General features: G+C 33.5%; 2 protein-coding genes across 3 annotated transcripts in view; one reads left to right on the top strand and one right to left on the bottom strand.

The window, feature by feature from the left end:
* LOC101218490 (piezo-type mechanosensitive ion channel homolog) overlaps positions 1-10,508 on the top strand; it is a 28,615-nt gene extending 18,107 nt beyond the window's left edge. For both annotated transcript variants that reach the window (XM_031888415.1, XM_011661022.2), the window contains 6 exons: positions 682-1,077; positions 2,196-2,354; positions 3,082-3,591; positions 9,003-9,147; positions 9,233-9,377; positions 9,915-10,508. In XM_031888415.1, the coding sequence (XP_031744275.1) occupies positions 682-1,077; positions 2,196-2,354; positions 3,082-3,591; positions 9,003-9,147; positions 9,233-9,377; positions 9,915-10,050 (1,491 nt within the window). In that variant the 3' untranslated portion in view covers positions 10,051-10,508. The remainder of the gene's footprint in view (positions 1-681; positions 1,078-2,195; positions 2,355-3,081; positions 3,592-9,002; positions 9,148-9,232; positions 9,378-9,914) is intronic.
* A 935-nt stretch (positions 10,509-11,443) lies between these two features.
* LOC101218725 (methyl-CpG-binding domain-containing protein 4) lies at positions 11,444-13,457 on the bottom strand. Its single transcript, XM_004148825.3, has 2 exons — positions 13,333-13,457; positions 11,444-12,360 (listed from the first exon to the last, which is right to left on the bottom strand). Exons 1-2 carry the CDS (start codon positions 13,372-13,374, stop codon positions 11,857-11,859), a joined length of 546 nt encoding a protein of 181 aa, XP_004148873.1. The 5' UTR covers positions 13,375-13,457; the 3' UTR covers positions 11,444-11,856.
* Between the last annotated feature and the right edge of the window lie 2,319 nt (positions 13,458-15,776).

Genomic DNA, 15,776 nt, shown 5'->3' with positions numbered 1-15,776 from the left:
TATATTTTCATAAAGTTTTTAAAAAAAACATTTGTACTTTGTAGGGATGTAGTTGTTTGTGCACACAAAATGCGGAACTGCATGTTTAATATTGCTATGCAAGCAATAATGAAATTAGTTAAGGGTATTTGATTAGGTCTAGCCTAGGCTGCACCTAATATCATTGTTTCTTCTTTTCCTTATATTGTAAAAATAAATTTAAAAGAACTAATATTATTTTGTATAATAAAATAAAATTTATCACATGGTAGATTTTTATTGGTGGGTTCTGTTTGGGATGCACAAAGGACGAGTGCAGCTGGCTGTACCAAAGTTTTTTTTTTTTTTTTTGGTATTTTGAAGATAGTTGGATTCAAAATTTTGTTCCCATGAGTTGCATAATTGAATGTATAAGCTTCCCTTATTTTGTTGTGTATCTTTTCTAAGCATGTTATTGGTGGAATGTTCCTAGCTTGGTGCCATGATAGATGTCCTGCTGAGCATGCATTTTAACACATTGTGCTAGGGAAGTTATTGCATGATGTGCACCGCTTTTGCATGAAATTCTTGAATTTTGTGGAACACTATTCTGAGAAGTAATTAGAAGAGATGCAACGTAGAATCAAATTTAAAGTTTCATGACTGTCACGTAGCTTTGATATGTCATCTGCTACTCTTAACTAAATATACTCTGTGCCTCAGATAATATTCTTCTTGATTGTGCTCGATCGATGTATATACCTCTGCTCATTTGCCATTGGTAAAGTGATCTTTTACCTTTTCAATCTCGTTCTCTTTACTTATGCGGTAACGGAGTATGCATGGCAAATGGAGCCTTCCAATCAGCATGCTGGAGAGTTGGCACTTCGAGCTATATTTCTTGCAAAGGCGGTTTCTTTAGCACTGCAAGCAATACAAATCCGATATGGTCTCCCACACAAAAGCACCTTATATCGGCAATTTTTGACAAGTGATGTTTCAAGAATAAACTATTTGGGGTACAGGCTTTACCGGGCTCTTCCCTTCTTGTATGAATTACGGTGTGTGCTGGACTGGTCCTGCACAACAACTTCTCTGACCATGTACGATTGGCTAAAGGTGATTATTTCATTGTTTTGAATATATCATTTTATGGAAATGCCCTGTGGAAATCTTAGACTTAAAGATCATAGAAATATTGTTGCTGTAGTAAGTTTTAGAGAAAAATCTATTTGTGCCGAAAACTTTTCAGGTTGTGTTCATCAAAACCATAAATTAACAATTGTATCGATTAAAGTCTAAACACATAAGTGAGTCAATTTAATCCATCTATTAGTGATTCATAACTATTTCACTTGATTTCATTTAAAATTATTGTGTTCCTGTTTTCAAAGCATTAGTCTTTTTTTCATTTCTTCAATGAAAAGTTCCATATCCCTTTAAAAAAATCAAGTTAAAGTCGCCTAAACAACAATATTCTTCTCCCTAAAACCTCCCATCATAGTCCTTTCTAAATGAGTAGAGAAAAACAAAGGACGGAGGGAAGACAAAAAACTGTTCATGTTTCTACTGTCAACCTGAGTTCATCATTTCATTCTAATATTGCATTAGTCTCTACACTATAGATACTGTTAAACGTTAGAAAAGAGAGCACAAGGTTTACGTGGAAAACCCTAGAACAAGAAGAAATAATCACAATAGAGTCTTTTTATTGGCTCTAGCAAGTCCTGATACAAAAAAGGAAATAAACTTAGGAAAAGCAAAATACTAAAATACTCTTGGGGCTATAAACTATCAACAAAGCCATTTATTTCCGACAAATGCCATACATGTGTGACAATTACGTATATCTATTTTAAAACAAAATTGTAACGGTTGGTCTAAACTGATATCACTTCTAAAAGTTTAGAATTTTAATTAATACAATTATTAGTTTAGGGTTCTAATTGATTCAACCCACAAAGTTTAGAGGTACAAAATGAATTTATTTTCCAAGTTTTAAGCGAGCATAATAATAAGTTTAAGTTATATGAAGGTTGCAGTGACGCATGTGTGACTAGGTTTTACATTTCTTTTTTCAGAAATAAATCATTGATTTTCTTGATACCTCATATCCTCATTGAAATTTAACCGTTTGGATGAAAGCTCTAGACAGATTTATGTTTTCTTCTATATTTATATACCGACCCTAGGGATTGAATGCTGAGTTAAAATAATATATGAATTTCTTTTCTCAGCTGGAGGACATAAATGCAAGCTTGTATCTTGTCAAATGTGATGCAGTCTTAAATAGATCTCAGCACAAACAAGGAGATAAGCAAACTGTAATGACCAAATGTTGCAATGGAATATGCCTGTTCTTCATATTAATCTGTGTGATCTGGGCTCCAATGCTGGTAAGGAACTTGAGAGCATTAATTGTTGTATGCCCAAATTTCTTTCTACTGAGATTTAGTAATGTTTTGGTCCCATGAAGTTGACGGATATCCCAATTATCCAAAAAGAAAAAAGATAATAAATATATGTTTTAGGACCCAGTGAAATGCCGCTTCTCTATGTTCTTTTTTTCTATATTTACCAAAAAAAATTCTTCCTTATCATTTTATGAGCCTCCGTGTATCTCTTTTAATCAAGAGAGGACATGTTTTATATACCATTAGAAGTTTTCTAATGTCTAATTGATTATCATTTATTATTTGCAATAGAAAAATTTATACTCTCCACATAATGACATAAAAGGTAATGTTCCACTTTGGTTTTGTCATAATTTGCATTCCGTCCGTTAATTCTATGGTTCTTTATAATCTTCTTGCACACCAATGTGAAAATATGGTATTATGAAGGATAAGGTGATAAAAATTATTAAGGAACTCAAGAGACTAGAGCTTTGTAAGAGACTGTTTAGAGAGAAGAGAGCTGTTGAAGGGTATTCCGTAAACCTTTTTCTTTTATCGGGGAGGGGGTGCCTCATTTCGTTGAAGCCCTTGAGGGGCTTTTTTCAAAAGCCTGTTTGGGCCCCCTTCAAAACAGAGTCCACCAGCACATGTATGTTTTAACCAAAAAACTCCACTTGACAAATTAATAGTGAATGTTGCTGACAATTGAAACTCCTCTTTGTTACAGATGTACAGTAGTGGCAACCCAACAAATGTTGCAAACCCAATCAAAGATGCCAGTTGCCAGGTGGATATCAAGACAACTTCAGGAAGATTGACTCTCTACCAGACTACTCTTTGTGAAAAGATCTCATGGGACAAGTTGAATACAAATATGGTTCTTGATCCTGGAGGTTATCTGAGTCCATATAATCAGGATGATATTCAGTTAATTTGTTGTCAAGCTGATGCAAGTGTCCTGTGGCTTGTCCCTGATGTGGTTCAATCCAGATTCGTTCATTCCCTTGACCGGAAACAAGATATAATCATTTCTTTCACTTGGATACTCACCAGGGACAGACCAAAAGGGAAAGAAGTTGTAAAATATGACCGTGTTATTGAATCTCGAGATCTTCCTAATCAATCTGATGTTCAGAAAGTTTTGAATGGCTCAATGAATGGCTTTCGGATAAAAAATGTTTACCAAAGATATTTCCGTGTCACAGGCTCTGGTGAAGTTAGACCTCTGGAACAAGAGGTACTCCTTACCACCTACTAGCTGATATTTTTATTATTCTTTCTTAAAAGGAAACAAGTCTCTTTATTAATAAAATATATGATACTAATGGTCAAAGCACAAGAGGATTAGTGATGTGTTTGAAAAGAAAATCGTTAGTCAAATTGGAAATCATTACAATTGACATGATCAACACATAAAGACCAAGTTTTACCAAAATCGTGGTCATCTTTATAAAGATTAGGTAAGGAGTCAAAAGCTACTACTTGACATTTTAGAATGGTAAGTAGGTTGGCTTTGTGTTTTATTATGAAATGGAAACGTTGGATAAAAGAAAGCATCTAACGTGCATTCTACTAATAGTTCTTTGGGTTTGCAAATATTTGAGGGACAAGTGGTCGAAATATAAAATAAATTCTTGGCCTTAAAGATAGTGTTCCCAAACCTTGAAAGCTCTTACCAACGAATAGAGTTCTTGTTCATACGTGCTCCGTTTTTGTCTTGCTTTATCACCAAAATACTCAATTGGGTGAGTGTGTTGAGACCAGACCGCTCCTATCCCATATCCGCAAGCATCGACCGCCGCTTCAAACGGTTGAGTGAAATTCGGTAACGCAAGAACAGGTGTGTTAAACAATCTATCTTTCAAAAACATAAAACTTTGAGTTTGAGGGTTAGACCATGAAAATTTTCCTTTCTTTAAACATTCCATTAGCAGGGATGCTATAATGTTAAAATTTCTTATGAATTTTCCGTTGAAAGAAGCAAGCCCAAGAAAACTTTGTCAATCTTTTACTGTCTTAGGTTGTGGCCAATCTTTTATTGCCTTAATTTCGTTGGGGTCTACGGATATTCCAAATTCGTTAATGATAAAACCTAAAAATATATTTCTTTAACTAAGAAAAAACACTTATTGAAATTAATACTAAGTTGATTTTCTTGAAGTGCTTTAAAAAGTTTGTGCAAGTGGGATAGACTTTCGTCATAAGTAGTGCTGTAAACTAAAATGTCATCAAAATAGACTACTAGGAATTTATTAAGGTAAGAACGTAGAACCTAGGTTGACTCATGAATGTTCTAGGTGCGTTGGAAAGTCCGAATGACATTACCCCATTCAAAGAGGCCCTCATTAGTCTTAAATGTTATTTTCCATTCATCTCTCGTTCGGATTTGTATTTGGTGGTACCCACTTTTTAAGTCGATCTTGGAGAAAATTTTCGCTCCTCCAAACCCTAATGGATAGTCCTTTGGACCTGTCTTATGGCGTCTTCGGACCTGTCTTATGGCACCTGGACCTTTGGACCATTTAGTGGAATAAGACTCTGCAATATCCCTGTCGTATGATCAAATAGATCAGACATCCTTGGAATGGGGAAGCAATATTTGATTATAATTTTGTTGATGGCTCGACTGTCTACGCACATCCTCCACGATCCGTCTTTCTTGGGAGTTAAAAGAACAGACACGGCATAAAGACTTAAGCTTGGTCTAATGTGTTCTTTCTCTAGAAGTTCATTCACTTGTTCTTGAAGGATTTTGTATTCTTTTGGACTCATTCTGTAGTGAGGTCAATTTGGAAGCGTTGAGTGAAGAATGAGATCGATATTGATATCTCTCAATGGTGGCAAATTAGTGGGAGCTTCTAACACTTGGTGAAATTCTTCTTGCAACCTTTTGATGTCCTTGTTTTTCTTCTTGTAAGAACGGAGTTGATACTTGATTTTTTACTATCAAAGCCCACACTTCTTTGTCTTCCTTTTCAACTATCCTTCCACTTTCTTGGATGCGAAATAGTTGTTTCTTTATTTCCTTCTTGTTCTTGGATCCCTCTTTATCTCTTAGGTTCATAGAAGGTAGAAGCTTCACTTTTTGCCCCATCCAAGTAACTTCGTAAGTATTCTCTCTTCCTTGGTGTATTGCTTGTAGGTCTTATTGTCGAGATTGTCCTAGTAAAATATGACATACATTAATATCAAGAACCATCACAAATAATTTGATCTTTATAAAAATTACTGATAGAGAGAGTAATTGTCCAAGTTGAACTTATCTATGCTTCGTCGCTTTTCTTGATTGAACTAACTTGTTAAGGATGCGGATGTGAATCAAGCTTGAGGTTAAGTGCTTGCACGAGCTTTGAGGAGACAATGTTTTCGCTACTCTCGCTATCAATTATGACATTGCAAACTTTGCCATTGATTGTGCAACGTGTTCGGAATAATGAGTGTCATTGTTGGTGAGTTTCGGTCTTCGATGTTGGTAGAATTCATTCAAATCTTCTTTGGAATTTAGCGTTGTCTCGTCTTCTTGGCTTTCTTCTCCCTCAACATATGTTACCATCTTCCACGTGGTCATTGATTAGACAAGTGTCCCGTTTGATTATACCAGTAGCAAAACCCAAGATCCAGTCTTTGGTAGTTATTTGATCCTCCTTTCTTGTTGAGAGATTCTTGGATTCTTGGACTTTGATTGGCTTTGGGAGGTTGATCATCTTTAATCTTTGACGTGTTGGAGCCTTGACCTTGCTTGTTATTTTTGAAGTTCTTTTGTTGGTACGGAGTGAATGACTTATCCCACGAATTCTTTTTGGTTTCACTGTTTCTTTGCTCTTTTTACAGCTTTAGTTTGGCTTTATAAGCCATTGAAATGGCGGGCGGCAATATGAATATGGGTTGCAAGTCGAATTCTTGTATGTCTTCCTTGAAACTGTCAACGAATCGGGTGATTTGGTAGTTCTCACTCTCGTTCGTTCGGGTCGTAGCGCTTAAATGATGGAATTCTTTGGCATATTCCGCCACTTTCCTATTACCATGGTAGCACCGTTGGTATTGTTGGTAGAGTATTTGCTCGAAATCTGCGGGTAGAAAGTGTTCCTTCATCATTTTCAACATTCTTGGCCAACTTCTTATTAGTGTTTTTCCTATTAATCGTTGGTTGACTTGAAATTGATCCCACCAAGCTGATGCAACCAGTTTGAGTTTATGCGACCAACTTCACCTTCTTGTCGTTGGCTGTTTCCATGTATTCAAAGAAACTCTCCACGTCTTTTACCAATCAAGGAATGCCTTTATATCCAATTTGCCACTGGAAATTGGTAAATTAACCTTCATCTGGAAGTCTTGGTGAAACTTTTCTCAAAATTGGAATTCTCTGTGTCGGGCAGGTACAATTTGGCCTTCGTTGTAATCTTCTTCTTTGTTTCGATCATCACAATAATTTCCTTCTCTGTTTCGGCCCCTTTCTGAATCTTGGATGATGGTTTCTGACCTCTCTTTTTGTTAGCTAAACGTCATCTTCTTCTTCAGTTGAGTCTTCTAAATCTTGAATATCCATTATGGGTTTTTGCAGCCGGTAGCATTTGGGGAGACTTTGAGTATTGTTGGAGGATTCTGAGGTGTCGTCGTGGTCTTTTCAGCACGGTTGGTGCTGAATTCAGCCGGCAATGCGCTGAATTTCTTCTCTCTGTTGGTTTTTAGTGTTGACTTCTTGCCGCTGGGGAAGGGCATTCAAAACTACTTCCAATCGTCGAGCAATCCGTTCCACGATGGTCTGCAATTCATTCATTTGGTCGTTGAGTTCCACCATATTCTCTTCGACGACCATCAAGCTCGCAATTGAGGTGTGCAAGAATGGAATCTCTTCATCGACTGCGATGATACGGCAACCCTAATCCTCAGTCTAAAGATTCAAGTTATTAACGTAGCAAGAACCTTTGCAATAAGAAACTAACACCTCTTTATACTAATTTAGATCAACCAAGAAAAAGTTAGGATTAGATTACCTCTTAGATTGAAGATCTTGAAGCAAGATTTAGAAATCTTGTTCTAAATTGAGTCACTTCATAATCAAACTTGATCAATGTTAGATTGAATAACTCGCATGCATTCTATCACAAGAATTGCAAAAATAGGAAAAGTCTCAAAGCGAGATTTTAAATTCCTTTCATCAAAAGTCTTGTTCTTACAAATAGAAGGAGAAAGGCATTATATCGCCTTGCAGAAATATTGTCCTATTTAATGAAAATACCAAAAAGTCAAAATAAAACATTCACTAGGTTTTCTATCTTCCGACAACTATCTTCCAACCACCATCTTTAATACTAACCTCTCAATGGTAGTTACCCTAACTTGTCAAATTAAAACAAATGAAAATACAATAAAAATGTGATATTAACTAAATCATAAGGGTTCATGGAAGCTTAATGTCTACCCATAGTCCACTTTAACCGAGAAAACATTGTCATTCAATACTCCAAATGGTCCTTCGTCTCTTGTATTAGTAAGTGACACATGAAATTAAGGACGAATTGACCCTATCCATTCTTGTACATAAAGAATGAATGATCGTTGAATCTTTGATGCCTTAGATTTTGTAATTGGTCCTTGTGGAACGAGTGGAACACCATGATTCTCATCACATCCATTCCCTTGCTGGTCATAGCTCCCTTCGCCGAAGGCGCATACAAGAAAACTGGGATTTTTTTATTAATATTCTGCACAACCTATGCTTTATACTATGGACAGAAGCTGACCTAACACCTAAACAACCGGTAATGCTTAGAAAAAGCTAAGTAGAATTATAACATATAGTTAAATAAAAGATGGCCATTAAAGATAAAACATAGCAAGCAACTGGTAGCTACTAGATACATCAACTAGCTGATATTTTTGTTGATGAGGTTTGTTGAAGTATTGATATAATTTACTTTATTGTAACTTATTAGCTTGAGCTTTTAGATCATTAGTGATTTAACATGGTATCACAAGGTATTCCCGTTTTTTAAAGTCCCATAATGTCACTTTCTCTTTAATGGTTATTTGATTTTTCACTTGTTGGGTTTTTATAAATTTTAGCTCACAATGAGGTGTGAAGTTAATGAGTTAAGTTTATCTTGTAATATTCAATTGTTGTGTTTATTGATTATTGATTTGGCACTAGGCCCCACATTTAATTACGTTTACAAAACACAGGTAAACAAGCAACAATAAATGAATCAAATGTGGCACACTTTTCAAATTACTATTGATAGATTACGTTTTTAGGATACTAAACATGGCCGGTGGTCTGTAAGTTTTATCGGTTTCTTTTTTGTCCATTTTTGGTCCTTGTGCTTTCACATGGATATTTTCACAAAACTTGATGCTTACAAAATTTTGGGGCTACAAATTGTGTACTTTAACTTGGGGGCTAGATTATATGCTTAGAAGACATGGGGAGGAAAGACAGGATCCATACAAAATTATTTCCCGAATTTATTTGAATGTTTGGAAACTCACGTCCCAAATAACTGTAATGGAAACTCACGGTGCAGTTCACTGATTGAGGATTTCTAGATCTGGGGTCATGTTCTTCATCTACTGAGACAAATCAGCCAATATCATTTCTATGTTTGTTTGAGATTTTATTCAAATAACTGATCTTATTCTCATTTACAGGAAAGTTTCGTCAGTGCTGATCTCATCTTAAACCGTAACAACTATGAATGGTGGTCCTTCCATGACATCCAGCCAATAAACGTCAGCGAATGTGGACGTTTCACCGGACCAGTAGCTTTTGTAATCTCTGAGGAAATACCACCTCGTGAGTCCGATTTAAAGAATATGACAAAGATCATTAATAGAAGAATGTTTCAAAATCATATTACTAACCTTAACATTTCTTTCAGAGGGCATTCTGGGTGACACTCTCAGCAAGTTCAGCATCTGGGGACTTTATATTACCTTTGTTCTAGCAGTGGGCCGTTTTATAAGACTTCAATGCTCTGACTTGAGAATGAGAATTCCCTACGAGAATCTTCCTTCTTGTGACAGGTAATGTAACAAAATTCACTTTTGCAATCTATCTCTGCATTTTTTTTTTCGTTTGAATGACAAAATCATTAGTTTAAAAATATTACAATCAGGCTTTCAAAGAAAGTTTGAGTGCTTTTATTACATGTATAGAAACAAAACTTTTCATTGAAATGACAAGAAGAGACTGATACTCAAGATACAATGAAATAAAAATAAGACAACAAATCCTTCTGCAACAAAGCGTAAAATTTATGCAGAGAAAACTAAAGGAATCTGAATAATACTAATGAAAAAACGACCTTGGAAAAAAGTAGAATGCACTAAGTTTGGATAGGGGACACCAAGACGTAATGTCTATTCAGAGAAAACCACGAAGAGAGTTTGAGCAATCTGGAAAAAAAAAAAAAGCAAACAAACCAAGGAAGAGACTGGTGCTTTTATTATTTTCTATGATGATACCTGGTATCTTGTTTGATTTATCTACATTCTCAATATGCTTTTGGTAAACTACCCCTTCTAATATGAAATTAGCTATGTTTCCCAATAATGTTGTAGGTTGATTGCCATTTGTGAAGACATATATGCTGCTAGAGCTGAGGGTGAGCTTGGAGTCGAAGAGGTCTTATACTGGACACTTGTGAAAATCTACAGGTCCCCACACATGCTGCTTGAATACACAAAAGTAGACTAGACAGCAAAGTTTAAACAAAAATTTACCAGATACCTAGATCGCGGTTATTGAACACGGAGCCTAGATATGAGTACGTATACGACTAACACCAATTATAGTGAAAGCCAACCTCATGGTGATCAGCGCGTTCTTGAGCACATGGTATGTTTCCATATTATCTGTTGAATACCAAGACAATGGATGATCGGGTTAGTGTAATGAAGTTTTAGCTTAAAAAACAGAGGGACCAGGCTTTCTTACTAATTCTGCAAGTAAATGTAGGGTTGAGAGGTTTGTTTCACATTTTTTTTTTCTTTTAGTTGTTTATATAGTTTAGATGTTGACTTTACTTAAATTAAAGAGGCAGTTTCTTAATTGCACTATTACTTATTATTGATTATTATTGTATCCACTTCTTTTGTTGATGTTCAATCACCGCTACAAGTAAACAGAATTAAGAGCGATGGTATTTCTCAGAACTAAAAAAATCAACATTATACTAAACAACTTTGAAGTGTTTATCATCAGTCGTTAGCATCATCCCTTTGTGCTCTTATATCAATATATAATGTCAGCAAGTGCGAGCAAATGGCAGGAGTAATTAAGACTTTTAAAGTAGTAAAATGTGTCTTCGTTGTATTAGTGGCATGCATGAATGAACTATGCAGCTATGGTCAGAGACCCAATGATGGCGGCGAGCTTCATGGTTGTAGAACACGTACAGTGGGGTGGCGTTAGGTGCCTTTGGGTGTCCAACACAAACCTTATTGGGTGTGAAGAGCTTAAATGAGGAGTATAATTTTCAAGTTAACAAAGAGAGCTAATCCCAAACTTATTCGAATAAGGGGCTTGTTTACTGTAACTTTTTAAGTGAAAAAAAATGTTTTTAAGAACTTAGAACATAATACCAAAGTAAATATGGATTAGATAAATGTGGGTTTGGAAAAGACTTGGAGTGGGGAGCACTCTTAGAACCTCCTCTAAGAGCATTCTTAATTGTCTTTTCTTTTAATCTTTTCTAATAAGTGCTTTTTAATTACATAAAGGAAACTTAAAGATTATTTTTAATTAACTACAAATATTTTGGAAATCATCCATTTTAACTCAAACTTGGTGAGAAAATGGCGATTCTTACACTGAATTTTCAACTTCATCAAAGTATGCAATTTCTAACTTAAAATTTACCAATTGTTACTATAAAAAAAGGTTACAACCCGAATATAGGAATTAAATTGATATCTATATAAAAGTTGAGGGACTAAAAGTAATTTTAAATTAAAAAAAAACGATAAACAAAATTAATAAAAAAATTATTTTAAATGACTACTTTTGAAAATATTTACGATCTATAACAAAATATCAAAATTTATTTGTGATAAATACAAATAGACATACTTGATCTATTATAGATAAATTTGGATCATTTTGCTATATTTAAAAATAATCTAAAATAATAAATGTTCAATACACAGAGTTAGAAAAAGAGCAACCAAGTAAACTAACGAGGAATTTTCATGAGATGTCGCACCTAATCATCCTCCATTCTTACCTACCATTTACTATGTTTATGGGATAAAATGGATTATTTTTCCTAGATATTTGTCACTGCTCATTGCTGTCACCAAATTCACTCAGTCCAACAATCTTCAGACAGTCATCAAACATGGCAATATGATACCATATACCCCAACTCTCCTCATAAGTGAACAAGAAAATGGTACAAACAATAGTGGAGAATCATCATTCTACATCTTTCGGCACAATATCAAATCATTCACAAGGGTTAAGATCAACAATAGAATGCTACGAGCAAATCCCTAGTGATTTTCATTCAGTATGGGCAGATTCATTCTTTGTTTTCTTAATTCTTTTGGCACTGCTGCTATTTAAACCCTCTTTCAAGATGCTTTCAGGAACAGTTTCTTCCATAATTTTTGGGACAGCAAAACTGAAGTTTGAAAGAGCTATATCTTTGTATTGAGGATTTGCTTCTACAAAAGCTAACACCTCTGTTGAAGATCTCACTGTCTTCCCTGTGGGTGTAACATAGTAAGCATCGAATTTAGTGAAGTTCTTTCTCAGCACTAAACGTCTTGTGAAACCTTCTGGGGTCTTTGGGATGTTGGGTTTGTCAATTCCCCATGTTCGAGTTGTATCATAGTCAATATCGGGAGGATCTTCACAAGAAGTATCGGTTTTCCTTTGGCAAGTGAAAGGTTCTTCTATAATTTTGCTTCTAATACCTTCATACTCCTCTTGGGTACTTATTAACCTCCATTTGAAGCATTCCTCACACTGGGCAGCAAATAAACCCACTGGGAGTCGTGTTGACTGTAAACAGAAACCAATAACACCTTAGATTACACCAAAAGAGGCTTCTAATAACTTAGATGGACTTCTTTTTTATAGTTGGAACAATCAACGCGACAATAAAAGAAGATCCTTTCAAGTATTAAATGAAAAGTTGTAAGAGTTACACTTAAAGAAATCCAATCGGTAAACACATGAGACTCAGAAATTCACTTCCATCTCTAACTTTCACTTCTGTTTGAGTAAAACAAATAAAGAATACAAGAACAATATAAAGAATAAGCCGTAAAGAAGTATGTGTCCTCCACTAACTACAAAATGTTCTCGAGCCCAAACTAACAAGATCAATGACATAATTACAAAAATTCCTAGTGACCAATGCCCACAAAGAAGCATCGAACCTCTGAGTTTCACTTTAAAACTTCAAGAAACTATAATAAAAATGAGTGTCCCAGAATAGCTGACGTTGAATTTCATAATAACTTCCCCACAGCCACTGCCAACAAATATTTTAACGAACTTGAACTTTGATGAATTTCTTTAAGATTATGTTTAAATGAGCATTAATTCTCACACAACAGATGGACCTACAAACCAATATCAAGTTCAATTAAACCTCCTTTTTCCATAATTAAGCAAAACTCAACTAATTATCTCCCCATTCAACTTTCCTATTTCCAAGAAATTATTGCAGGAGACTGCTTCAATGTAACCGATAATTACGCACCCTTGATTATAGCCACATTCAATAAATTTTCCCTATGCACCGTGAAACTTCGCAGTACTCGCTAAACGAGGAAAACAAAGGCGTAACCAGCTCCAAACAGCATCAATTTACTTAGGCCGTATTTTCCAATCTTCAGAATTTAAGGGTTACAGTTCCCCAGAACGCAAATGAGAGATAATTGAAATTATTGAATGAATCCGATAAAGAGGAAACCATGTAGGATATAAAGAATAAATTGGAGGAAGAGAATAGAGTTTCCGGCGTACCTTTGTCGGCGTTTTGGGAGGCCTGTCGGCGGCGGCGGCCATTTCGCCTCGTCTATGGCGTGATCTCTAATAACAAATCTTAATAGTAAATTGTGCTTTAAAGAAAAATTTATTAATCTTTCCGGAAGAAGGTGCTGTGTTAAGCGAATAATCATATATTCCTAATTTATTTAAATTATAAACTTTTGTAAATGTATCAAATTAAACGTAAATATATCGATTTAAATCATAGTTTTTTAACAAGTACATTTAAATAAAACATAATTTAGAGTTTAAATTGATACAATCACATAAGTTTGAGGTAAATTAATACAATCAGGTAAGTTTGAGGTAAATTGACACGCTTATAAAAAAAGATAGTTACAAATATAATAATTGTATTCAGAATATTAGCATATCTATATAAAACATTTTTAAAAAATTGCAAATATAACAAAACTTATTAAAATCTATCACATGTTGTAAATATTGGTTTATTAACGATAGACTATAAAATTTTGTCGACGATATATTTGATTTTTTTTTGTTATATTTACAATTTTTAAAAATGTTATTATGCACTTAATCATTATTCTTAAAATTGATATGCCTATTATAATTACTCTTCTAAAAGTTTAAGGATCGTTTGGTCCAAGGGTTATCACTTGAAATAAATGTAGTTTATACATATGAAAATACGGAGACTCCGTTGGAAGTATAGGAAGTGGCGCTGGCAGCAGGAAAGCGAAAGTTGCTCGACTTAAAGGTTCAAGGAATATTGACGAAGCAGCTCGTACGTACAAAGATTGAACTCCCTTTCGAAAGGAAACCAACAGGCGAACTCCTCTTCCGTAGAGGCAAATGGTCTGTGGCAGTTTCAGGATAAGCTAGAAGTCAAGACCTGTTTTTCGTCCTCCGTCCTTAATCGTAGTCTGACTGAGTTAATTTGGATAGTTCTTCGAACCTGAAACTGATTTATGGAAGGAATATGATATCTTACCTATAGACTGGAAAGGAACGAACTTTTTCTTGTTGGAAAAGGAGAGACGAAAGACTCGACTTAAGTGATAATCCTTGAGCCAAACCACCCTTAAATTTTTATAAGAGTAATTATAATAGGCATATCAACTTTAAGAATAATGATTAGGTGTATAATAACATTTTTAAAAATTGCTCTTCAACTCTCCATATTTTTTAATTTTTATTATTTAATTGATCAAATGTCATTTGTTTTTAATTAATTTAATAATCTTAAAAAATATATATTTTTTAAATTTATTTTATTTATAAATTAATTTTAATGAAATATTTATTGGGATTAATTTCTGTATTAAGTCCTGATATTTAACTTTTTCTAAAAATATTATTATTACAAGTCTTTTATTTGTTTTTCTTCGTTTTTCACCTTTTTCAAATATTTTATTTTAAAACTAATTTATTAGATCTAAACTGTTTTCGATAAATTTAAGTTAAATAAATTTCTAAAAAATGAATTTGATTAAATTTATAAAAAACCAAATCAAAATCAAATATGATAGTTTAATATTAAATTAAATAAGTTTGGAATCTTTAAATAACCTAAACAAATGTGAAACAAATATTTTTAAAAATATTTATACTTTAAATGTATATAATTTTCTTTTAAAACTTTAATTTAAGGTTGAAATTTGATTTAAGATTTATTTAAATTAAATTTTGAATCTCAATTTTTTACCAAATTATGCTCTAAAATGTACATTTTTTCTTTCTTCTTCCATATTTTTATATCTTTCATTAATTTATTGGAAATTTGTTTATCATTTTTGTTTGTCGGAACGTTAATTTAAAAGAAAAATTAATAATTTATTCTGTTATCTTTAAAAATTTACTGAAAATTGTTTTGGGAAAATATAAAATTTTGAAAAATTATATATACGTAATTAGTGTATTAGATTTAGAATACAATTTTTTTAAAAAAATTAATAATTTATTTAAACGTAACAACTATATAAAAAAATGTTAAGATGGACATCACATTTAAAAAATTTTCTAAAAATTGTTTTACGAAAGTGCGGTTCGTTCGATAAATTCCTACCTCTCTATCTATCTCTAAGATATTTGGATTTTTCAAAACTTCATGCACATGCAGAAGAGAGATACTAAATATGACAATTTGGTAAATTAAATATATGAAATTTGTGTATTAGATTTAGAATATTAATTTTTTTTAAAAAAATGTATAAAATAATAAATTTCATAACACAACATGCGTAACTCTTCTCTCAAGCATATTTTATTATAATCATTCATATATAATCCTTCGCTCAAACACATATTATTATAACATTAATCCTTCCTCGAACGTTTTTTTGAAAGGTAAAATGATATAATTATTAGTTTGAGGTTTAAGTTAATAAAACTTTACGAATATGATTATTAGTTAATTTTCTAAATTAATACAATTTCTATAGTTTGTTGTACGAATT

This window comes from Cucumis sativus, chromosome 7 (assembly GCF_000004075.3).
Source record: "Cucumis sativus cultivar 9930 chromosome 7, Cucumber_9930_V3, whole genome shotgun sequence".
Classification (NCBI taxonomy): Eukaryota; Viridiplantae; Streptophyta; class Magnoliopsida; order Cucurbitales; family Cucurbitaceae; genus Cucumis; species Cucumis sativus.
The sequence above is the reverse complement of the archived record's forward strand: the minus strand, read 5'-3'. Positions and strand labels throughout refer to the sequence as shown.

Coding starts and splice junctions, on each gene's coding strand:
- LOC101218725 (XM_004148825.3), bottom strand. CDS start 13,374: ATGGCCGCCGCCGCCGACAGGCCTCCCAAAACGCCGACAAAG. Junction 12,361..13,332: donor CTCCCAAAACGCCGACAAAG/GTACGCCGGAAA, acceptor TTCTGTTTACAG/TCAACACGACTCCCAGTGGG.